Source organism: Pungitius pungitius, chromosome 15 (assembly GCF_949316345.1).
Source record: "Pungitius pungitius chromosome 15, fPunPun2.1, whole genome shotgun sequence".
NCBI lineage: Eukaryota > Metazoa > Chordata > Actinopteri > Perciformes > Gasterosteidae > Pungitius > Pungitius pungitius.
The window spans coordinates 5,221,303-5,246,568 of NC_084914.1; the positions used below are offsets into that span (position 1 = coordinate 5,221,303).

At 42.8% G+C, this 25,266-nt stretch overlaps 1 protein-coding gene across 2 annotated transcripts; it reads right to left on the reverse strand.

Moving 5' to 3' along the window:
• Nucleotides 1–9: 9 nt before the first annotated feature.
• myo9b (myosin IXb) lies at nucleotides 10–20,340 on the reverse strand. Of its 2 annotated transcripts, none has more exons than XM_037459233.2 (41): nucleotides 19,605–20,339; nucleotides 18,586–19,397; nucleotides 15,443–15,537; nucleotides 15,228–15,290; nucleotides 14,906–15,005; nucleotides 14,573–14,673; nucleotides 13,841–13,964; nucleotides 13,663–13,752; nucleotides 13,429–13,545; nucleotides 13,015–13,149; nucleotides 12,721–12,842; nucleotides 12,434–12,575; nucleotides 11,945–12,134; nucleotides 11,706–11,778; nucleotides 11,243–11,335; nucleotides 11,093–11,132; nucleotides 10,780–10,902; nucleotides 10,252–10,332; nucleotides 10,029–10,139; nucleotides 9,612–9,734; nucleotides 9,275–9,424; nucleotides 8,726–8,865; nucleotides 8,019–8,345; nucleotides 7,761–7,842; nucleotides 7,361–7,558; nucleotides 6,458–6,564; nucleotides 6,269–6,348; nucleotides 5,985–6,172; nucleotides 5,590–5,697; nucleotides 5,161–5,334; nucleotides 5,037–5,078; nucleotides 4,838–4,949; nucleotides 4,667–4,740; nucleotides 4,371–4,563; nucleotides 3,825–3,953; nucleotides 3,501–3,606; nucleotides 3,177–3,308; nucleotides 2,888–3,011; nucleotides 2,533–2,621; nucleotides 2,336–2,448; nucleotides 10–1,690 (listed from the first exon to the last, which is right to left on the reverse strand). In XM_037459233.2, the coding sequence occupies exons 2-41, from the start codon at nucleotides 19,336–19,338 to the stop codon at nucleotides 1,410–1,412; spliced, it is 5,625 nt and encodes a 1,874-aa protein (XP_037315130.2). In that variant the 5' UTR covers nucleotides 19,339–19,397; nucleotides 19,605–20,339; the 3' UTR covers nucleotides 10–1,409. The 2 variants fall into 2 exon arrangements, with proteins under 2 accessions (XP_037315130.2, XP_037315131.2); XM_037459234.2 differs by having other exon boundaries at nucleotides 1,556–1,690; nucleotides 2,324–2,448; nucleotides 19,605–20,340.
• Nucleotides 20,341–25,266: the final 4,926 nt, after the last annotated feature.

Here is a 25,266-nt window from a genome sequence, read left to right on the forward strand (position 1 = left end):
AATCCACACTTGTGCTTGAGAATTTTATAGGGAGTCAGACAAAAAACAGTCAATTTGAACATTTGAAAACTACACTTGGTGAAGATAAAACTAAAGATATACGAGAAATCTGGAAAATAGTAATTTCCGTCAACAACAGAAGAGTGTGTGGGGGAGGGGGTGATCTAGTTTGGATTAACATGGCAATAACATTGAAGAGATCATTAATGTTTTATACAGTAGGTATTAGGCATTTGTGATCTCATTAACATACAAGGGTGGTTCTCAAACCTCCACCTGAAATACAATCTCAGTTTCAATACATATTACACTGAATATGTTGGTTCAACATGTGACATTTCAACTACAAACAAATTATATTCAGTTTGTTTTTATATTATATTTCTAGTAAAATATCTTGTATTAGTTTGGTAAAGTACAAAAATAGTAAAAAATTATGAAACCAATCATTTGTTTGATTCTCTAATTGATAAGCGTTGGTTCAGACACTATTTTTTTTTTTCATGTTTAGTTTGTCACATAAAGTATTTATTTTATAATACGTGTCACCATCAAAGCAGTAGTACTAGTTAAAGACATCTATATTACATCATGAGACATGTGAAAATGGCGAGTTTATTATACAAAAGTCCAACCCTGAGGATGTTCACCCCAATATCCATTATTCCATATATAACGTGCAAGCATGCATATATAAAAATATATATGTATCAACATTTATTTTGTGAAACAGCCTTGCAAAACCAACAGAAGTTCCACGGGGAAGTATTTTCAGCCTTCAGTTCGAAGGCAACAATATGCCCCCTGCCCTTTCCGGCGTATTGAATCAGTGATCAGTCACAGCAATATCTCTGGGACTTGAAAAAAGTTCCAGGTGAACAACAATGCACTCAACGAGAGCCCCAGAACGCAACGTCGTCTGTAAAAGCACTCTGGTTCTCCTTTATAGAACACTTACAAAACATTTTACCCCACAAACACCATAAATTCTCATGACTACAGCGGCAGAAATACTCTGTTCATTTGTAAAGGAAGGACTTGTATCCTTAATAGCTCACCATGTTTTTCTCCTTAGATGAAACACAGCTGGTCACACAGCTTCACATAAGGGTCAACCTTTTATAAAATGTGAGCTGTACAACTCAGAATTTAAATAGAATATTAAGAGGTTTAGGCACTTCTATTGGCACTTCTCCAGATTAGTTAAAAAAAACAACAACAAAAAACCTTAAGGGACAGTCCGTACGATCTACCGTCACAAAGCATTTGGTTTCCATAGCAGCATTGAAAACTGGAAAAAGTCTATAAAACAAAGTGCACAGCTATTTTTTTGACATTCACACATGTTTTTTTTTAACACATGCTTGAGAATCGTTCAATCTTTACAAATCCTGGTGTTATGTGCAGGTTCAATCTTCATCGTCATCGATGAAGGGAATGTCCAGGTCATCAAAGTGCCGACTGGAAGCTTTGTTTGTGATCTGGGACTCGACGGCGTCGGGGGAAGGGTCGTCTCGGCTTGGCAGGACGTACATGGATTGAGTAACATCCGTCTTTCGGCGCGGTGCAAACTCTCTCTCCGCGTCATCTTTCTGAGCCATGAGACTCCTGACTCTCTGCGCCAGGTCAGCGGGCTTAGGTGGGCAGGCGGGTTTCTGGGTTTTCAATCGCATGGTCACCTTTTGTGGTACTAGAATAATCAGAGTAGCAAATGTTTCTGTTATGAGCTTGTAGTATACACACACACACACACACACATTTCTCTGTTGGTTGGATATTGAGGTCAATGTATAAAATACCTTTGATATAAATAGAATTAGTCATTCTGCTGAAGGAAACCAGTCTACGATTAACGAGTATATGAAGGGCGCAGAAGTTTTTAAAAGCAGGTTGGATTGGGTTTGGATTTTTTCCCACCTTTGACTACTTCCAAACTTTATCCCTTTGTAAAGAGAAGACAGCCCTCTCGTGTATTTGTACAAGGCCAGTCCAGACATTGCTATTATCAACATTGCAGGATGATCCTCCGGAAAAGCTAAACTATAGCTCAATTTTAATTGGACCACAGCGCAACTTCATCTGCAAGGATTCCGCAATGGAATATCAAATATGTGTAAGCACACATTCCAGGTGGATCACTTTGTAATGCAATATTTATACTCTGTGCGCGCGCGCAGTGGCTGCCATGATAACATGGTCCAATTAAATGTATCATCAACCATCCAGAGGATATTATCAAAAATACCACGTAGCATCACGGGGCGGGGATAACACTTCTAGCAAGTCATCTCTTTAGAGCCAGAGGAAGGAGAAAATAACGTACCTCCCTACTGACCTTCCGAGTCCAGGCTGCCCAGACTGTCCGAGCTCATTGTCGACAAGGAGTCCAGGTTGTCATTGTCCGATTGCTCTTGCTCCAGGTCGGGTAACCCGCAGGCCAAGTCCACCCTGAGAATTACCAGACAAAATGTTGTTATTTAAACTCAAGTCATTTATAAGCATTACCCCCCTGCACGTTGAAACACAGCTCACTTTTCTTGCTTGATGGATCTGATCCTATTCATGAGGGTCCTCTCCAGTTCATCAGACTGGTATGGAACATCCAGCTTCTTTTCAATAAGCTGCACAGCATCATTGAGAGGAAAAAGGGTGGATATTTTGGTTAAACATTATATGTATTAAATATTGGGTAGTGGTGGCTAATTCTAGCTTAAACTGGCTATCTCCCCCAGTGAAAGCAGGGAGACATAAAAAAGCATGTGCAATGTGTGTTCCGACTTTCATATTAAATTTACACAGAAAAAGTATTAAAGATTAAAGACTGAACAAAAAAAAATGGTATTAAGGTGTAACCTGATGGGAAACACAGGTCTTGAAGTTCTCTCACCGTGTTTTGTCTCCTCAGTTTGAGCTGACTGACAGCCAGGGCCTCTGCGTATTCCAGCTGCTGGATATTCTGCATCTTCTCATTGTAGCGTCTGAACTGCTCAGTGATCAGGATCTCAACACACCTGCCGACATCATGGTAAAAGAAGAGCACACACCCGTCAAAACAATGTCCCCCTCTGGAACGGCATACCCTGTGTCCAACATTTGACTAATTCAAGAGAAAATGATACGTAAATAAATAAAACAAAACTTCCTGAAGAGTTAATGGAGTGTGCATTATCACTCACATTGTAGTCTTGGACACATCCTTCATTCCCAGGAAGGGGTCGTTCACATCAGGTGAACGCAGGACGCAGGGGGCAAACACGATGGCAAGAGAGCTCGGGGACATCTTATTGTGCTCTTCCTCCTTTGCAACCCTAAAAAAAAAGAAAAAAAAATCCTTGCATGTCAATAACACAACCAAATAATCACTGACGAGTGGAGGATTCTATGCGTCGCACATTTTAGAATATAGTGAAAATATATATTTTTGTTTCGACAACACACATGACCAAAGCGTCACAGTTCATGAGTAGAAGCAGAAGAAAGGGAAGAAGAGATTGTCCTACCTGACCAGGTGAAAGATGAGTCGCTCTAACGTGTTGTAATTGGCAGGTGGAAGTTCATCAACCTTTTGGTATATAGCCCTTATCCTCTCAGCTGGCTCTGGCAGCTCTGGGGGGGGAGGGGACCAAAGACCAAAATTACTAATCCACTAATCGGGAGCAGCCCTAAGAAGGTGAATCAACTTCAACAGTAGTCAATGGTCAATCATATTGATAATTGATTTATCATCAAGTAATGTTCTAGCAAATAAATAAGTACTTGCAGCTTCTACCTTGTAGGGATTGCCTATTTAATTCAGGTCTTACAAACTATGAATATTTCCTCACCCACGGCATGCAGGAAGTCGCTGTAGAGGGAAAAAGTCATGAGGGGGTCCGGCAGCTCTCTGAGCCAACGTTTAACCAGACCCGTGACGGTGTGGATGGAGTAATTGTCTAAACTCGGACCTTCAGGATCTAATACCCCAAAACAGAACACACGGATTAGACACACCATAATCCAAGACATACGGGTTTGATAAGGGTACATTGTTATCAATATGATAAAAGTATACTTTTCAACTTCATTAAATAACAAATAAAAGCAGAGAATACAAGTTATTTAAGAGTCCCAAACAATGTTCCTTAATTTCAACAACAAATAAGTCATAACAACAGAGGAGTTCAGACTAAGAAAGACAAAAGATGGATGCGAAGAACGCGGGAAATCGTGTGGCTGGTCTCGCTGCACACCAACCGTGCAAATTAATAGCGAAAGTTAAATTGACCTCATGTTACGTTGAACTCTAATGTGAAATGACTAATCTGAATGGATTTATTAGGTTCTTCAACCAACGTTTTGTGCATTACAAGTTTATTCAGAGAATTCCTTACCAGTCTCCAGAATCTGGTGTAGTTCCCTCGCTCGGCATGTTGAGCCCGACTTGCGGTAAATGCCCTCCGTGTAGAGGCCGTTTAGCTCCACGTGCATCAGCAACAACTCCACCACTTTGGGCACAGGGTCGGCTTTACTGGTGAGGACACACACCTGCACCCCAAAGTGAAGGGAGCCCGGTACACGGTCATCCTGACACAAGCAAAGACAAGAGGAGGTAAAAAAATGATTTAAAAAAGACAAAAAAAATGTAAATCTCATAATGGTTTATAGAGTATTACAAATGGCCATTTACCTTTCTGTCACATCGCGTTGAGCAATCTGTGATGATTTTGTTCAGGCAGTTTTTGTGACATATTAACTTGCAAGCTTAAAAAAAAGGGTACATTTTTGAGTTTAATGTAATGGTTTTGCTCTTTTGAACATTCAAAAAATATTGTGTATTCACGCGGCTCTTTGAACTCACCACTGCACATGTAGGCTTTCTCCATTCCCCAGATGTAAGAGCCACACAAGTCACACGACTGCATGATGTTCACCTGGTAGGTGCTGAATAGGTGATCCAGAGGACTATTGACCTGCAGAGAGACAGAGTGCACTGGGATGATATACAATCAACATGTGATATAAAAACTTTGCAATGCAGATGATGATATTCAACGTACACATGTGTCCTTTTTTCTCCTCTTCTTCATCCCCTTGTTGGCCTGAGAGAAGCCAAAGGAGAAAATTTATGTAAGAAGAGAATGGTTTATGGCGGTTTATAGGTAGTTTAGAGACGAACATTACCTTGGCTGGTTCAGACTCCACTCGCTTCAGCTCGCCCCTTATGAAGGCGTCCAGCATGGACTGAAACAAGTTGACCACCAACGAGACCTCCGTCTTGTTGTCCTTGGACCCCGCTAGCGTGTTCACTTGGTTTTCGTAGCCCTTCATCAGATCTTTGTAGCCAATTTGGGGCTTCTGTTGGTCGCAGAGTGTTCACGGAGTATCAGTGACCACTTTCCATTTTCTTAATTTGGTTGTTTGTGAGACATTCAGTGGCAGAACAACTTTAAGTGACTTGATGGTAAAAACGAACAAATCAATCTACATAACATCCGATACATTGCGAAATAAGAACAAAAGGTAAGTGAAGAAGTGTGTTGAAATCTTTTTCTCTTCTTTCCTTCTGCTGGATCAGAGTTCATATCGTACAGAGAAAGAATCCGTACCGACCTGGAGAGAGTACATGCCCTTGATGGTTTCTCTGAACTGCATGGTGGCTGTGAGGAAGATGCTCTCTGTTTGCGACAGATGTTTTATTCTACTTTGCAGCTCATTCACCTGAGGACAAAGAGGAGTAAAGTAGGAACAGGTGAGAGGGGTTTGGACACTGAGGTGGCATGTGCGTTAACCTTTCGGCTACCGGGGTAAAATTCTTTGGAGATCGGACAATAATAATATTATTATATTATTTTTATTTCACAGTGGAGTTATTTCTTTAGCAACCCCCCCTTTTTTACAACGTTGTTGTTGTTGTTGTCGCTGGTTACGCACTAAGCAATGCTCAGCCTCTCTCAGCTTGATCTTCAGACTCCATTCTTCCGTGGGGGGGGGGGGGGGGATCTCACCTGGTTGCCGAGGAATTCGTCCAGTTTCCGCAGCTCGTTGGGGTCTGTGATCTCACGCTCCAGAGACGTGTTGCACTGCGGCGCCCGTGTGGCCCGGCTGATTCGAATGGTCGGGTCCTTGCCGACCCTCTCGGTGTTCTGGTCCGGCCTGTGGTAGGTTTGTGGCGTGTAGTTCGGCAAGGTGAGTGCTGTCAGATGAGGGAGATGTGGCATTAATGGCAGCAAATAACCCCCAGATAGCAGTAGGAGAATGAGGCATAACGGTAAGTTTTAGGTTTAGTCACCTGCTTTACTTGCTGTAGAGTTGTTGAGCGGCGGATATTTAGGTGCCCGCTTTCTCAGGAATTTACTGAGGAACCAAAGCCTGAAAGACAGTCTTCATCAACTCCATGCAGCGTGTAATTTACAGTATGTATGGTTATAAAAAAATAGAACTTGAACAGTTTCCTCTGAACTCAATGAGAGCGTTTTACTTCTCAGGCGTTGTGAGTTGTGATTCGTTGGATCCGTGTGGTCCCGAGTTCTCATTGCGGCTCCTGGCCTGAAAACTGAAGCACGACCCATCAGTATCTGTCGGTATCTGCAGTAAAAATAAAAAAAAAAACGTGTACTGAGAATACTGAGAAGAAAAAACCACCATGTCGCCCTGCGGAGGCTGAACCACAGCTCCACCACCATCACCAAACCGGTCCCCATAAACCCGATCAGATATCAGCACCACAATCTTCCACCATTTTTAACTCATGCAAAGCTGCATCGTCTCCTGCCACCAGCTGACCGATGACCTTTTTTGATTTAATCAGTATGAGCCATGTTAGTACATAAATTGGTACATAGAATATTGGGTCAGTGTGTTAAATTAATATTAGATATTTACAAAATCAACAGCTTTTTAAATGTTAATGTTAATTGTTAAGAGTTTTTTGTGAGTTACCATATTCCAGTGAACGTTTTTTGCCATGACCTATGGGTTGATTAAATTATTTGTTTATATAGGTTATAATGATATACAGTAGATTAGTGTGTTTGCGAATAAATACTATCAAACAATGATACAATTCCAACTTTCGCACATATAGTTGCCTTAATAAGATTCATAATGAAGCTGCTGTATAATATGAGCTTTTTTGTACTGTAAAGGTGAACCAACATTTGAACAAGGAGACAAATAAGATCAGGAATGAGCTTTGGAAATGGGCTTTTTAGGATTTCTTGTGTTCCTTTTTTGTGTTTCAGATGCAAGGTCTTTTTTTTTTTTATCGCCGTGCTTGGCTGCAAAGCAGAAACGAGAAGTCCCAGAGCAATGCAACCTTTGATGCGGGACCTGCATGCAGACCAGAGTCATGCTCAGGCACAACGTCCTCTCGGGCCAGTACCTTGACCTGGGATTCGAGGGCCCGGACATCCGAGCTACTGGCAGAGCTCTTCATGCCGGCTACATGGGGGCTGATGGGAGGCAGCGGAAAGCTCCAGCATTCGCTCTCATTGGAGCCCCCAAAGTTCGACATCAGGCCGCTGCGGGCGTGGGCTAAGTGCCGCTTGCGTTTGGGCTGCTTGCGGACACGCACCCTGACCTGATTGAGCCGGGAAACGTGGAACCCTTCTTTGATTAATGCCTCAGTTGGTGCGGTTGTGAGCTTACACCGCACGTAACTATAGTACTTTGAAAAGCTAACGCCAACAATTATTGTTGCCCAGGATACTCTACGAGGAGATAAAGTTAAAATGGATCGAAAGTTCCAGTGTTTTGAATCATATAATGTTGACAAAGATTACCTCGTTTGTGGATGGCGAGCTGTCAGAGCCTGACGAGTTGACCTTTGATAGCTCATCAACAGACATGGACTTCCCTTTGTGCCTGCGTTGCAGAAGGAAAAAGGAGCAGAGCTGTGGACTGTTGTGGGATTTTGAAATGATTGGTAACAGCATCGAGATATACGTTAAGAAAAAGGATTGCCATGTAAGCATCTTGTGATACAAAGAGAATGTTATGAGGTTATTAAAACAGCGTGTTGATGACTCAAAGACTCTTACTGAAACTCATTTTTCCAAACGCCTTGTCGCCGCTGTGTTTCTGGACTCGATTCATCCGTCCGTTCGCCCTCGCTCAGCCTTTCCCTCCATTTCTCAGCCTTCTCCTTGAAGGCCTCAACATCCGTGTAGCGCTGCAGCGAGCTGGCTTTAGACGGGCCCGGGCAGGGCTCCTCTTTGGCTTTAGGGTCGAGCGGAAGGGAGAGGGGCCTGGCGAGAGGGGGAGGAGATCCTCTGCCCTCCCGCTTCTCTCGGCTCCTGGACTTCTGCTCGGTCCGGTTGGGGCTGAGCTCCACTTTCTGCTGCCTTGTTAACTCCTTTTTTGTCAAACTGCAATGCAAGATCCTCTAAATCAGACTGGCATCACAAAAACATTCGTAATACAGATGCTTGTCCTTCAACCTAAAATGCAGATATTTGACAATAAGTTGAAGCAGAATGACCTGTGGATAAAATCTTGGTCAATACAAACGGATCGTCGTTTATGCTTCATAATTATTTTAAGATTACTTCCACGGCTTTAAAAGAAAATAGTTTTTTCAAAGACAAATACACAATTTGATATGCTCTTAAATAAATATTTACGCTATGCTATGTCAACAAAATATACACAACATTTACACCCTTTATTTCCCCGTGTCTTGAGGAACCTGCTAAAATACGTGCGTTGACGTGAGTTCTAAACACATGCAGACGTGTGGGTTTAATACCTGACCCGCCCAAGCCGGTTCTTGGACCCGTTGCTTTCCTTCTCCCGTTGGTCCTTGTATTTCTTCAGCGAACTTTTCCAAGCCGTCTGGATCACCGTAGCAGCTCGGTTTTGGTTCTCGTAAAACTCCTTCCAGTTTCTCTAAAAAAAATAATTAAAAAACGTACATGTATACGTGTAACTTTAAGATTAATTTTTTTCTTGATAAGACACCCAGCAACAAGGCAGATAATTCATTCTTATGTAATTTATATTATTAATTTTGCTTGTACTTAACTTTTTCCATTTTAGGTAATTTATTTTTAACTTATTGATAGCGTTATTCTATTTTCTATGCACTGCGTATACGTTCTTTAAAACTCATTACGTAATACTCTGTTAATTATCTGTTTTTTGTCTTTTGATATAACATTTGATATAACTCTGGCACAAAAATCTCCTTCAGGTTAATAAAGCTTATCTACAACATCCTAGGAAACTTTAATTGTCCAATAGTCTTAGTATATTTACATGTCCTTTTGTAAACAATATTTTCTACCATAAATGGTACCTGAATAATCATTGTGGCATCTCGCTTTTGCAGGAAGTGGATCCTTAACAGACAAGCACGGAACCAGCGCTGCAGGACGATGATGCGATGCATCACTTCTTGCTTGTGTGTGTCTTGGAGGAGCTGCCGAGCCTTTTCCTTGAGGAACACCTGAGTAGATTAAAAAAAGACACAGTTAATGCTAACCCTGGAAACATGCTGTGTGTGAAACAGTACCCAGGATGAAGTAATTTCCGAGGAATAGCAACGTTACTTTCAATTCTCTGGCCATTGTGATAAAAACCATCATGGTCCGTTAACTTCAGAATAAATTACTGCTATGATAAAGAATATATACCTTGGTTTTTCCTATTTGATAGGTGGTCCTATCCAGCTTCATCTTCTCAAACAGTTCAGTTATGTGCTCTGGCTTCATAGTAGTTACTATTGGAAGCAAAATTCTGAACTGCTCAACAAATTCCTGTCATCAAAAGAAAACTGTATCAGAAGTGGAAATTCATTTCATTCACAATAGCCAGGATTCCTTCTAAATGCATTGCAAACATTAATTGAATTTGAAAGAAAAACTGCAAAAGAACATGCAATTAGTGCTTATTTTCATCCTCTACTATAATGCAATTATTAGTCGGCCCAATCGGATTAGTAGCAGGTGGCAGCAATTCTACAGAAAACTATTTTAATCCATTGCAGAAGATGGCGAAGCATACAATAATAATAATTTCCATCCAATAATTAATGTATAATAATCGCCCACCTTGAATGTGTATTTGGCACTAAAGCCCGACTTCTTGATGTGAACCATCTGCAGTAGGCCTTGGTACTTAATTTGCTGTAGCACAACGTCGGCATCAAAGTGTAGATCCTTCTGCAGAAATAAAACATTTCCCCAAGTGATGAACCGCGTTTTACGCCCCAACAGGTAGGTAGTTTGCATTTACAGTGATGACGATGTGCAACGGAATCACACGTGACTTTACCTTTACATTGTTGGAACGAAGGCAGAAAATAAAGAATGGCTCGGCTTTTCCCATCGTCTCCATCAGTTTCCCAAGTGAAGTCTGTGAGACACAGACGTGGAGTAAGTGATGTTTGATTGTTTTGTTATTACAATAGAATATTTATTTTTTCTAATAAACGGTTTGGACTTTATTTAGACCTTTTTCATTTTCTCTACTGTAGTACAGTAAAGTAACGCTCAGTAACTGATGCTCTTAATGAGTTAACAATCACCTTCAAAAAAAATTCTCTTTTTGAGACATTAATCAAATTTCTCCCTCTAACATACAGGTGAAACTCGAAAAATTTGAATATCGTGCAAAAGCTCATTACTTTCAGTAATTCAACTTAAAAGGTGAAACTAATACATTAGTATATATATATATATATATATATATATATATATATATATATTATATTGTATATTGAACGTGACATGAAGTCATGATTGAAGTCGCCCTTCAGTAAGCGGAGCCATAATGATCAGCAGAGGGGCAGAGTGACCTCACCTGGAACTGAGTGCTCACTGTCGGGGGCTTTGCCCTCCGATGAGGGTGGAAGATGAACTTGCTGGTTCGGTCGTGTGCCGTGAGGCCCACGATGTGTCTGAGGGACTGCAAATCCATGAGGTTCTGTTTGATAAGACATAAATCAAGTCTGTGAGCTTTTTGACAACAAAAAGACTTTGGACGAACCCATGGAGGAAAGGATGTGTGTGTTGTGCTGGTTTATAGCGTACTCAGCTCAGCACACGGGTAGAAAAAAACCCATTTTAACATCTTTTCTACTCAATACACAAACAGATCATCAGTAAAAAATCACCTTTGGAATGAGCTGCTTTCGTCGACTGCCTCGATTTTTCCTGCGGGAAAAAAACCCACAGACAAAGTGAAGCTTCATTCCACCTGTAGCGCTGGAAAAAGAAGAAAGCGTAACGCAGCAAAATCAGGGTGTATGAAAGGCCTCACTTACTTTCTCTTTTCGTAATTGACAAAGATGTCTTCAAACACATCGAGTGGATGTTCATCGGAGCGATCGAAGGAGAAATCCAGAGTCAGGCTGTTGCTGGGAATGTCAGAAGAACTTTAACTTGAGTTTTCCTTTGACATACGCATACGTTAACAGCCGTTTTTAAGGCAAACGCATTACTCCCTGTGGGTCACCATGTTGTCTTGTGCACTAGTTATTTAAGGATAAATGAATGGGGAAATGAATGAATGAAAAATAATTAAATGTAGTATCTGGGCCTGTGTTTGAGATGAACTCTGGATGCTCGATGGCTCCAGCTGTTAATTGTTAAATCTCAAACAGAAAAGGCAACATCAGGTTGTCGTTTTGAATCCATTTGTTTATTTCATAAGGGAAATTGAGCTGGAACAGAGACATGCGAGTGGCAGTGAGTCCACTATAAAACGCATTAATGCAGTAAATTTACCCGGAAAGTCTCTCCACAGCAGTGGTGCCACGTTTCTCCATGAAGGTTTTGTGGGAGCTTCGTCTACCAGATACTGTGGTGACAAAAACACAAAACCAGCTCAATATAATAATCAAATGGAAGCTGAATGAGGAAAAAGTCAGCCAATAACAAACATGTCATTCATGCAAAGACCCATGTTGTTTTTTTAATTGTAGCTGCTGAAAAAGTGGCTCGATAAGCTACTTAGAGCCGCTTACTCGATTCTGCCCGCTGGCGTCCCAGTTTCTTGAATACTGAGAGGATGCGGATGGTGGCTCGGAGGACTCCCCATCTGAACAGAGCTTCCGGACTGGATGCGACCAAGTGATGAACAAACGCCCGCCCACTGCTCCGGAGAAGTGAAATGACTTCAGGGCGAATGTGCTCCGTGTTCTTCTGACGAAAATCCTGAAGAGCGAGAAGAATCACGACAAACATGCTTGGTTTCTTTCTCCTCTTTGCAGCGGCACATGGGAGCCCTACATGCACTACCTCAAACCTCACTGTGCAACAACAGCCTTCTTGGGGCGAGGGAGCAGCATTAATCATCGACTAATTTCAAAAGGTTATCCGGGTTTTTCTCACGGTGGCTTATCTAACAAGGCTACTGCAGGCCCACCGCCGTGTCGCAGTGTACTTCTACTGAATATCAGTGTCATATACTTTGTGGAACAAAAAATGCTGGCTTTGAGGGAAATATACCCTACCTTGATGTGATATTTAACCCTTCCGGCAAAGTGTCGAATGATGAAAGTGGGCTCTCGGAGTGGGGAAGGAACAACTAATGGGTTGTCCCCATGTTGATGCTTCAACTTGTCCAACAGGGTTTCATCCGTGGCCCGAGGGAGGCTGAAGACACAGAGATAAGAAGGACAGAGAATCAATATTAGTTTTCCTAAAAAACACGTATAGACGTGTAAAAAAAGAGAGTAATCCCTCTGAATCATCACTTAAGACCTACCAAAAGGCAGGAAAACGTTACATGTTCACCTACTTGCTCTCCTCATCCAGCAGGGCAAAGAGCCCCTTTGACTCCTCGCTGATCAGCCGGATGCAGCAGCTGTTGTCCGTGTAGTTGATGGTTCGCCAGGCGATGCCCTCGGAGACATAATCCTCCTGTAAAATATTTCAATATCAAGGAACTAATGAATTGGTTTCTCTGGGGGGGCAAATGTAAGTGAGCGCTTCTCTCTGGCACCGATGAAGAGACTTTAGAAACGTTTAGAAACCGAATGAACACTAACCGCCACCGAATTCAAAGCAAGATTCAAATGAAGCAAACACTGACTTGCTCACGCTTGAAGACCTGCCGGTTGATGTAACACTGAACTTTCTCAACAGAGAAGTTGATGCACAGCTGCTCAAAGCTGTTCGTCCGGAGGTTCTCGAATCCAAACATGTCCAGGACGCCGATGGACAAACACTAAAAACACAAGGGGAAAACCACACTATTCATGAACACCATCTAAAACAGCGGCACACTTCAAACATGGTTAGGTCATTTCTTTTCATTGGTATTTTTGGATAAATTCCCCTTTCAGAATTTGCATACTTTCTTATATTTGAATATGTTTGTACATACATTTTGAGGCAAATAAACCTTAAAAGTCAAAACCGCTGATGGTTTTCTTTGAGGGGAAGCATTGAAAATATTTGACTACAGACGTCAGCTGCGGTGGACGTTGCACTTTGCGAGACTTACGGGGACCGACTCCTCCATGTCCCGCCGGTTGAACATTGCGTGGTTGATGTGAAGGATGATCCAGTCGAACAGAGCGCTGTATAAAGACTTGGCCATGGAGTCCCGCACCGCGGTGGCCTAAACGCGCAGAAACATCAAACAAAGCAAATCACGACTCTCTGTTGAAAACTGTTATTCGAGGGTTTTCATAATTAAACCTAAAGGGCCAGCTGTGCACTACATTAGCTTTCATACCTCTTGTAGTGAGTAATGAGAGAGTACGGCGGCGCCGGCCCTCACTACTCTCCTCTTGGTCAAAGTCTTGACCAGTACCTCCTTTTTCACCTAGAAAAACCGTTACACCAAGAGATGGAGACTGTGGTTATCAACTCCAGCAGGGACAGCACTCGAGCGTTTCCCTTGAGGAGCATACTTTGAGCAGGGTAGACAGCGTGGACAACACTTCAGCAGGTCCCACATCCAGGACGTCAGCGTCCTCAGGCTGTGTGTACATCACATTGCCCAGGAGCAGGATGGCAGAGAGGATGGAAAATATGCTGCAATGTAAAAGACACACACACAGGGTTTTTTTTGGTATACCTTTAGACTTTTGAAATGTGCCTTTTGATCCAATATTTAGGGCGCTGACACAGTTTGATGAATACTTTAATACCACCTAGGCTTGTTGTATTTGTTCTCGTCAGCCAGATGAGGCAAACAAACCAATAAACAACCTTAACAGAGTTAATTACAAATATATATAATTGAAGGATATGCCTTTTTGTTTAATACCTTCCCTGGATGTCTATGGGAGGTGCTGCTTCTAATGAATGAAGCCTGCTATTACAAAATGATGAAGGCTGGAGGACCGAGCTGAACGGGTTACAAACTATGCGTCTGAGGCTTCCTGAATTTTACTAGTGCTTTACTCGACAAGCTGGGACTTGTCACAGACACCAGTGTAGAAGAGGAGGAACTTTTTCCGACAGCGTTCTGTTAAAAATCAAAACCAACTTTGCCTTTGTCGATGACAAATCTCACACGTCCCACAGTAAGAGAACATCATTATTATTTACAAATAAAGCGTTTTGTGGTTAATCAACTCTCTTCATGACTTAAAGGCCAGTAAAGACTTTCACTTGCTTATTATTAAAATCATACATACTGATTCTTGGTGGAGGCGAGGAAACCAACCATCTCCATAGCTTGATGGAGCCTCTTGTACTCATGCCCAAGTTTCTCCACATCATCTAAGCGGAGGTCTTCCTGCAGGACTCGGAGAGAAACATTTGCTTATGAACAGAGTTGCATGGAGGGAAACAGATAAATGTCCACACATGGCGAAACAAGATGGAGGAATTGTTTCTTTTCTTCTTGTGTTTTAAAAAAAACTTTTTAGGTATTTATTTTATACAAAAGCAAAAAATGAATGAAAATAACATAAATTAGGAGGTCAGTGGTCTCTGGTGCTGTGAAGGGGGGTTTGGATCAACGGTACCTGCTGCAGGTAACGATAATCCTGCGGCTTTAACAGGTGAAACTCCTGCTGCTCTTCCTCGGACGCACCCACCAGCAGATAGTAAAAAACGTGGTAGTTCCTGCGGGTCAAAGGTCACACTCAATAAATCAGTTTTCATTTCAACTCTCTTATTTACTCAACATGCCACTGCACAGAGGTCAAAGTTAGGGCCACATTTGACGACAGTGTGAGCAGTGCTGATACCAAACAACATCAACATGATTTTTATGAATAAAACAACACATGTGAATGATGAGTGTGTGTGTGTGTGTGTGTGTGTGTGAGAGCGTCTTCAACGTACCTCTCCCCTAGATTCCTGGACACCAGGCGGAATTTTTCCAGTAGGTACTTCTCAATAACTGCCCTGCAAGAGACACACCAGAAGAGAACGTCAACACAACGTACGAGGCGGTGGCGCAGCCGCCAACATCGTGCAGTTATGACACAGGAAGGAAAACAAACTTCAAGTCAAAGTCAAATAAAGATAAAAAATATTCACTCTGCGTGAAGCCTTACCCTCTGATCACGCCGCTCTCCAGATAGTTGAGCTGGATGAACTTCCCGAAGCGACTGGAGTTGTTATTCTCTGCTGTCTTAGCGTTGCCAAAGGCCTGTTTAAAACAAAGCAAAGACACAATTCACTGAAATAAACAGACCAACGTGTGGGCATGTTTCCCATTGATTAATTAACACAAATGCAAATGTTTAGGATTTGTTTGTTAGACATTGAAGATCAAGTCAGTCCAAACTGTATTGTTTCGATGAATTGCTTTAATCTTTTCTCGTATTTTTCTTTAAAGTATCAAAAACTTCTCAGAACTCTTTAAATTTCTTGTTTTGCCCAACTAAATCATAATAAAAGCCAGAAAAGCAGGTTATGCAAACTGAACAATGTACTGCAAATATGATTTTTTTCAACATATTAGATCAATGGTATATCCTACTGCTTATCCTATTACATACACATATACAATTACACGTTTACTAAAAATACAACTGATGTGGAGGTATTCGCATTATGAAACTATTTGACTTCTCATGCAGAGAGGTTTCCATTACCACATGATCATCATCATCATTATCATCATCATCGCTAATTCACTGGCATCTCTGCGTAATATTTCTGTCCCCCGCTGATGAGATACATTCTGAACGGTATTCTGGCCAGTGATCATTTATTCACTTGATTAAGTGGCCACAACAATTGAAAGCTCCCATAAGGCTTCATCAACAGTGTGGAGTTTATCTCTCACTTTGACATCTGCACCGCTTCCCTTCAGGGGGTTGGGGGGGGGTTCTGTTCTGCTAATTCCCTGTGGTTCATAACAGTTCAGTGAATTTCTTTTTCTTTGTTATGAAAACATTAAATCAATCAGCTGATGAGAAGGGCAGTGGTCGTTTGTTGATTCGTCAACTACCACAAAATTGATAGCGACCCTATGAATTTATCAATTAGAGCTTTGTGTAAAAAATGCTAACATTTGTAGTTTTACACTTTTTGGTGGGGTTTCAGCACTTTAACTTTTAGACTAAAACAAAGACTTACAAACTCCCAGGAAAATTGATCATGAAGATAATAACTAGCAGCAGCCCATGAGGAAACGTTAAGAGTGGCATCACTCTATGGTATTTCAGACTCCGCCTCCTCTGACTGATCCATACTGCTGACTCTGGATCAGTTTCTACTTCTCAAGTTTTACCCCTTCCATGAGGAAAAATGTAAATCCAAACAGAATCCATGTCAGAAGTGCTGTCCTCCCCCATTCCAGATTGAGAGAAGGTCGTGTCTCAACAGGCGGAGCAATGCTTCGGCTACACCTGCAGACTGTACCGATATCACGCTATCAGGGAAACCTTTGAATCACCCGTTCACCTCCGTAACTACAGTGCATGGTTTCATTTCAACCAGATCAATCCATCGTATCTAAACAAACGTTAGAAGAACGTTGGAAACAACACGTGGCGAGAATGGTATGTGGAGGAGGTCCTAGTTTGAGGGTAACTATTGTGAAGACAAGCCAAGTAAAAAAAAAAAAAATTTGGCCTTGAAAACACTAGTGGGAAAATACCTGATCAGTTCAAGGAATGAAGGAAACCTGTAAAACTATTTAGAAAATGCAAACGTTTAGAGGAAGGTAAAACAGTCGTCTTTGCCTTGAACGGGTCACAGTCCCCACGTTGGGAACCAGTGGTTGAGTCCATATAATTAATTTCAACACTGACCAATGAACACTTTATGACTATGTGACATCACACATACTTTGATTAAAGCAAAGAGAGAGAGAGAGAGTGAGAGAGAAAGAGGGAGTAGTAGAGAGATTTACTCTTTGTGTCGTGGGCTTGCTGAGCCTGTTCTGACACGTTACCGCCTGGCTCCTCTCTCTCTTCGGTGACCCAAAGCTCGAAGACAACGCCCTGCAAATTCCCCCCGCGGAGCTCAACTTACTGAGCACCAGCAAGGAGCACAAACCACCAGAGACAACCAACACCCCCCAAACCCCCCCTCTCCTTCTCCTCTTCCTCGTCCTCATCCTCCTACTCATACTTCATGCAACAAGTGCAATCACCTGCTGGCTACTCTGAGAGGGGGGTTTTCACAATCCTCCTTCTCCTCTGGCGTATCTGTGCCTGTTGGAGGCCTTTCAGGAGAAGAACACACCGTCGCAAAGATCAGTTACGTAGGAAAAACAATAAGGAACTCGTTGGACTCGCTCGGAAGGAAAGATAAACCATGTGTAGTCAGAGGCCGACCCCACGGAACAGTGTGCGTTGTGTGTAGGCGTTTTTTTTTATAACACAGCGGGCCACGATCCTCGGTGAAAGAGGTGTGTGCACATTCACCCTCATTAGAAGCTGGAGCACATTTAACTAGTGTGTAAAAACGATTAAAAAGAAAATATTTTTAAAAATATTTTTTTTATATACTAATGCATGGACTCCCACTTGAAGATCTGCCCTCAGTTCTCAAAAAGTTAGTGCCGAGCAGGCGAGCACTTCCCTAAAAATAAAACTATTGTGTAATTCAGTAAATGACTGAAAGCACAGGGAAATGTGGGAACCGGGTCTTCCTCTTACTGATTGACAGATAGTTACTGCAGCACTACGCTCACGAGGCCCCCAACAAAGACTCCTTTTGACCGAACTCATTGATAGTGAAACTGTAGAAAAAAAAAAAGGAAGAAAAAAACAAAAAACGTCCATGTTATTTTGGTGATAAGCAAAGCCGCGTCCGTAGGACTCGATGACAATAACTGCAGCAACATTTGAGGTTCAATAAGCTGCTTGTGCATGCAAGTCAGTGACTGGTTTGGTAAAAGATTAAGGGGGGGGGCGCAGTTTAACTGAATACGATCAGACTCGTTTTTAATAGTACATCTTTTTGAATTCATGTTATAACACGGGAAAAAGGCCAATAATAGTCCTTATTGTAGCTCTAAATTGCACACTGGCCTCTCTGTGCTTGGTGTGTCCTCTTATCCATACATACATTTTCCGCTGACTGTTTATCCTCTGGCCTTGAGACCTTTAACACACAGACACTTGCTCTCTGATACAGACCAAAGTGTCTAGCTCCCTTTCACTAATACCTACACAACGTCAACAGACTGTTGCGTCAGAGTAGGTGCTAAAGTTTCTTCTTTCCCTCCCCAGTGACCTACCTCTAGCACCGGGCCGGCCCCGAGGACGGTGCGCTCCAGCCCGCCCGAGTACGTCTTCTGGCTGAGGGCCGTCAGGCAGTGGACGAGATAACTGCAGCTCTCCGTCTTCCCCGAGCCGCTCTCCCCGGACAACACGATGCACTGGTTGACCTGCCGGCCCAGCATGGCCCGGAAGGCCCTGTCCGCCACGGCGAAGATGTGGGGGCTCAGTTTGCCCATTGGCTGGTTCTCGTACATCTTGACGTAATTGGGATTGTAATAGAGAGGAAGGAACTTATTGGGATTGATGGCGAGGAGGATGTTGCTGGCGTAGGTGTAGATTTTGAGCCTGTTGAAGCGCTGGCGTAAAGCCTCCAGAATGTTCTCCTCAGTCACAGTCTGGAGGTTGCATAGGTCATCATAGCACAGGCTGTTTTCGACCTGGTGGCCTCCATTGTTGGCTTGCTGGTCCTGCAGGATGAAGTAGTACCCGTTGGTCTGAAGGTGCCACTTGTGTGCCAGTGGCGGCCACAGCAGGACTCTCTCCAGAGGTCGTTCCCCGGCCTCCAGCAACCTCTCCTCCCTCCCGGGTCTCCTGACCTCCAGCAGGCTGTACGTCTTGCCGGCATCGAGGCCCAGGGTGACCACGGCGTTGTCGATGACATCCCTCGCCGTGTCCCCGGCGCCGACCTGCAGTGGACAGTAGGTGACCGTGTCCTGGGAAAGCCTGGGGTAGATCTGCACCACGCGGGCCTCTCCATCTGTAGAGCTCATCCTGAGGTGCCGAAGGGCTTCAGCATAACTCGCTGCTGGCGGAATCTGACCGGCATCCACTGCAGGAAGGGACACGCATCACGTGATGCAGGAGTCGATTAAGGTTGAAAAAAACAAACAAAAAACCTCTGGAACAGGCACATCAAAACGCATGTCTATGACGCGCCCCCGCCCCACCCCCCCACTGTATTCACACCAAGATCTCCACTTGCCCACCCCTCAAAATAAGTGAAAAACCAGACCAAATATTTGAAAAGATGTCTCACCTTTTGAGAAAAAGACAACAATTGAATCTTTATAACAGAAATACTCCGGAAAGCAACGAGAAGCAGAAGATATCTGGCGTTAAGGAACTCCTGCCTACGCAACTTAAGGAGGGAAAAAAAACTTTGTTCACCTGCTTCTCAAAAAAAAAAAGGTGAGTCCAGAAGCTACCTGCGACGCGTTTTAAATGATTACAAAGCAGATTTAGTTACACAATAACGACCTTCAACGTCTTTAAGACATCGAGATCTAACGTGTCCGCGTCGTCCCCGGTCGAAGAGTCGGGCGCCGAATCACTTCCTAGGTTTCTGCGCGCGGACGAACACACCCGTCAACCAGGTGGGAATAAGTGTATTTCCCTTCACTCACCTGAGTGATGTCACACTTTAGCCAACAGGAGAGAGAGAGAGAAACCCGCTGAGAAAAGAGGAAGAGAAAGAAAGAAAAAAACCCCACCACCGCGCGGCCGTGTGTCAGAGCGGGAGAAGGGGAGTCATTCGGGGGAAGAAGTTGTTTAATGAGAGCGACGCGGACGGAGCTCCTCTGTTGCTCCTCTGTTGCTCGTCTGTTGTGACGGGTGAGCTGCGGGTGTTTAGCGCCCCCTGCTGGGCGGGTGGAGGCATCACAGCCAGCTCACGGCACACCACATTGGCACACCTGCTTTATACCTGGAAGCAGTACTTACTTTTGGCCACTTGTACCTTCCTCACTCTACTTTTATTACACTATATTTATTACTATGCTAGACCTTGACACATACTATTTTACTTATTATCTTTTCATTTTATAGTATGTTTCTTTCTGGAGCTAGGCACATCATTTCACAATATCATTTTATGTTAAATTAACGGCTATGTAAGTATTTACTTTTTAGATTAGGATTTAATATACAAACAAATTGAAGGATCGGTATTAACTGTCAATAAAGAAACACTATTTTAAGAGGTTAGAATATGTATGTATGAGCTGAATAGAAAAAAAATACAGCTGTATTCTGCCATGTGAAGAAACTTGTATTGCTTGCAAAAAAATGAATTGATAAAGTTAAAACAATCATCATCATGCAATAAAATTGCAGTCAGAACCAAATCATCAGCTTTGTTAGTGCAAAAGCTAAAGAAAATCATTTAAATGTCATAACTTTGTAATATTTTAGTGCTGTTTGTAAAGATCCCCTTATTTTTCTGAGGGTTTTTGTCTTGTTGTCCTGACTCCAGAAGGTATTTTCAGAGAGGAGGAGATGTTGAGCATTATTAACCTCAGACAACGTGCTTGGTTTGGTGATTAAACATTTTGTCTGCACTCTTCAAGCTGGTCCAGAGGCTCCAAATCCTTTTGAAAATTTTAATTAACATTCTGGCCTCCAACCATCTTGAGAACGAAGCAGCTGAAAATGAATTGGGTGTTTGGACTTGAAAAACATAAATGTATTTATTTGTTAGGGGAGTGGGAGGTGCATTATAAATCTGCACAAGGACTCAGACTTGACTGAGTGGTGAGCATATTACCTGACTCGGTTATGTTCTTTGACTATAATATGACCCTTAATTTAGATCCTATTCTATGTAGAGTATGCACGATTCAATAAAAACCTGCATAAAAAATGAAAATCAATACAAGTGGACAGATTTGTTCTCCTCTTCATCCCGGTGACCACAATCTCCCTATAAACTGTCATTGTAAAGCACCCACACAAATAGAGAAACAAGGCTTTTCTATGCCACAATTTTACAATTTAAAGAGCATTACGCAATCGTTGAAGAAAAATGCAGAAAGCAATATTTTAATGCAAATGAAAGGGATACAAATACTTATATAAAAGTATAAAAAATAAACAAGTGAATAAATGAAATAAAAGTCCACATTAAGACGGGCAATAAAAACAATTGTTTACCAATGGAAGATATGCCAAATCAGAAGCAACAGTTTTGCTCATGCCAATGCGGCACCGGTCCATTCACACTGCAGAGGTGTGGAGCCGGTGTCTCCCAATTCCGTGAAGCGGCTGGCTGACCCCTCGTTAGAGGGCGAGGGAACGTGCTGCTCAGCACAAATCAGATGCAATGTTGAACGACTACCTGCAGAGGCAGCCAGATCCACCCACACAGGAAGACAAATTACACACACATACACACTCACAGGAAGGCAAATTAGGACACACACACATATACATACACACACAACATCATTTCTGATGTGTCAGAAACGCAAATTCATCACTCCTGAAGTTAAGTGCTTTGCTTAATATGTTGGTGGTCATCTGCAGAGTGCTCCTTCTGATTCATCTAATGGGGACGATGATGATGATCACGAGAGCCCCGTCTGCTCTCCCTGGGTCGGATTAGATGTCACTCTTGTTCCTGCTGAACTGAGCCAGTTATTGCAAAGACACACTGAATCCAGTTCAGTAGGCACAGGAGTGCACAACTCAGAAAAGCTCAATGCCAAAATGATTTGAAGTACAGCAGGGGTTCTATTTGAAACTCTGTGAGACAAATTGATCATATTTTTATTGGCTGAAATTGTCGTCGCTTAGAAAAAAGCTGCAGCATTACAAAATAATATTTACCTGAAATTAAGTTCTGAAGATAAACTTTTTCTTTCCCCTCTTCCCCTCGTGAATGGTCTCACCATGTGCCTGGACATGCAAGACTTTTAAAGCATTCCTCTTTTATTATACAGGTGGCCCAGCTTTTACATCGAGAGAATCCTTCTTCTCTCACCTCTCCGTCTGGGGACTAAATGTGAGCGCTCATTTTTTCATGTCAGACACTGAACTTAGCCACTGTGAACAATTCCTGTTTAGTTCAATGCTCACTAATGAACTAAATTCTGCATCTTCAGAAAAGTCATCCCGTGTTAATGTTGCAGGAAGATCTTCTGCTGCTGAAAATTCCCGCTGCAGGAAATCTGAGCTTCCTGTGTCTCGTTCTGCAAGAAACAAAACAATCTTAAAACAACTACAGATTTTATTGGAGACAATGGATTAGATTTATGTTGCAATCATGCCCAGCCCCCTGTTGCGTAAATCTACCGGCTTTCACAATGTAATTTATCCAAATGAGGAATCCAGGTCCACTGCAGGCAAAGACGTCATTAAATATAGAAAAAAAACTGAGTTAATTGGCTAATAAAATCTAATTTATTACAGGCCACTAATATGAAAGTAAAATGTGTGGAGACATAAGATAAAACATTTTTATTGATTCCAATTGCAATATGAATTGCAATTTTCCTACAGTAACCTGCATGCTAATATGCTTTGTAAAAAGTTAATTGCTTCACTTTTAAATTCCAGATGCTGAGGAATTATTTAAGTAATTTCCACTAATATAGCATATTGGCACCAGATCTTTTTATATCACTATAAAAAATATCATTCAATTATTGTAACCAGTGAGACATGCAAGCTGCATTTTTAATGTTGCAAATGTTGAAATGTCTCCAAAATCCAAGCTTCTGCATCAATCAGTAACTATAGGTATCATGTCATTAAAATAAAATAAATAGTCCAGTAGAATACTGTAAAGTTAGCTACTTTCCTTACTGACTCTATCGGCTTGCTCTTTTCACACGGTGAGTACATTCCTCCCCTGAAGAGTCTTCCTCCGTCGTCTGTACTCGGATAGTTTGTCCGAGCCTCAGGACGCAGGCTCGGTTTTCAGAATAAACCGTTTGGGTTCCGTGAAAAAACAGCGGCGCCATGACATCACCGCTCGGTGGAAAACAACAAGTGTCACACGATCCTGTGTGTGGACTCTTGTCGCCTCCAAAAGGACCGAGATGTCATACAGCAAGAATGTGAAGATAATGATACTTATTCACAGTGTTAATTATATCACCATTTCATTTCAACATCACTTCCTTCATCCTCGCTGCCCAAATAAATCACCATCATTGACTGTGTCCACAAAATTACTTGGATTACACACTTCTCGTAAACACAACCCCGAGAGTTGGATTTGTTTCAAGGGTATCGGTGTCAAAGTGAAGTTACCTGAGCTAGAATGCCATTATGTCTTTTTTCACTGCTGCTTCAGGAGAAGAAAGGGCAGCTGCGGCTTTTGTCAATACGTCGCCTCATTCTTTCCTGTGGAGCAGATCCGGGTTTTTAGTGTTAGATAAAGCGGGATAACGAGCCTCCACCAGCGCCTCAACTTCTCAAAGCTCCACTGCTCAGGTTAACGGCCTCTTCCAGGAGTTGTGAGGAGTAATGGGAGGATGGAGAGAGACAAAGAGAAATTGGGCGACCAGAAGGAAAGAATTTCAGCAAAAAAATGCAATGACAGAATAAGTTAAGCCCAAGCGGTGCATCTGGTCATAAAAGGGCCTGTAATAAAGAGTGAATCTAAACTCACCTGCTTGTAAAGAGGAGAGAGAGGCTCACCACTTTCTGCTGGTTTCTGTCGCACGTCCTAATGCAAGAGAGCGCTGCTTTCTTCCCCTTTCGAGCTGTCCGCTACGAGGTGTTGGGTGAGCGAGGGGGGAGAGCATATGTGAAAAGAGAGGAGGCACGAAAGGGGGAGGAGAGACGGAGGGAGGGATTGAGCGAGCGATGAAGGGACAGGTATGGAATTTACACACCCTGCTGGTAGCGCTCAATACTGAGATGTTTGCTCCAGCGTGATGAGTCACCCGTCTAGTGGTGGAGGGAAGAGAAAATTAAATACAAAAGGTCATTTCAGGTCATTTCAATGTTTTCTCTCAGTTTATTCGAGCTGGAAGGAATCTGGAAAAATTAAAGAGTCAACAAGAAGCAACCAATTCCCCACACTCAGTGTAATGCCATCTAAGTTCAACGTTGTTTATTGTTCTCGTACCACGAACCAGAAAATAAAATGTAAAACTTTCCCTCTCCGTCCCACGAGGGCCCTCGTGTCACTCACCATACCCTCCACGTGCTTTCTGCCTTCTCTCTCCATCCGGATGGCTGTTTGATGGCTGCAACCGGATAGCGGGAGCTCCCATGCGTGGTCGCTTCGTGTCGCCGTCCCCTCCACAGCGGGGGCAGCCGGGCTGGAAAAACACAGGGAGGCTGTTTGAGTTGTTTTTCTCTCCCGGCCTTTTTAAGAGCACTCTGCAGCGTGTTGCTCCGGCCCTTAATGCGCCCGGTCCATTTGGCCAGGCAAAGCTGTGAAACTCAAGATCACAGCCACGGTCCAAAACAATTTCACCCTCTGATTGAGCCAATATCCACTTTGCCTTTTTAAGGAGAAACAGTAATCGTATATGTGTGTGTGCTACAAGTTCAGCATTTTGTAAAAGGTTCAGAGGAACACCTACACGTATCTCTGGAACCTCATAGGTTTAATACCCTTTTCTCTCCTCGCCTACATTTGACCTTAAAACCTCAGCTCCTAAATACACAAACTTTCCAGAGAGTGGAAATCTTTTCTCAGCAACAGTTTGTAAAACGGGTTATTCTTTTGGAGCGAGAGTTTCCTCGAGCACAAAGAGAGAAACCGGACCCGGTCCGGAGTGATGGGCCGTGCGTGTCTGGGAGTCCGGGGCGCATTAGCCGAGGCTAATGGGCTAGCTGGCTCCAATATGTGCTGCTGCACGGCTGGACGGGTTTGAAGGCAAACTGCTCCTGATCGCTCTGATGTCCATTAAGTCTATTATTATGCTGATGTATGAGGCTTGAATCTAGAAAAAAACATTCGG

Coding starts and splice junctions, on each gene's coding strand:
- myo9b (XM_037459233.2), bottom strand. CDS start 19,338: ATGAGCTCTACAGATGGAGAGGCCCGCGTGGTGCAGATCTACCCCAGG. Junction 11,779..11,944: donor ACGCCAGCGGGCAGAATCGA/GTAAGCGGCTCT, acceptor TTGTCACCACAG/TATCTGGTAGACGAAGCTCC. Junction 11,336..11,705: donor GCTGTGGAGAGACTTTCCGG/GTAAATTTACTG, acceptor TGACATTCCCAG/CAACAGCCTGACTCTGGATT.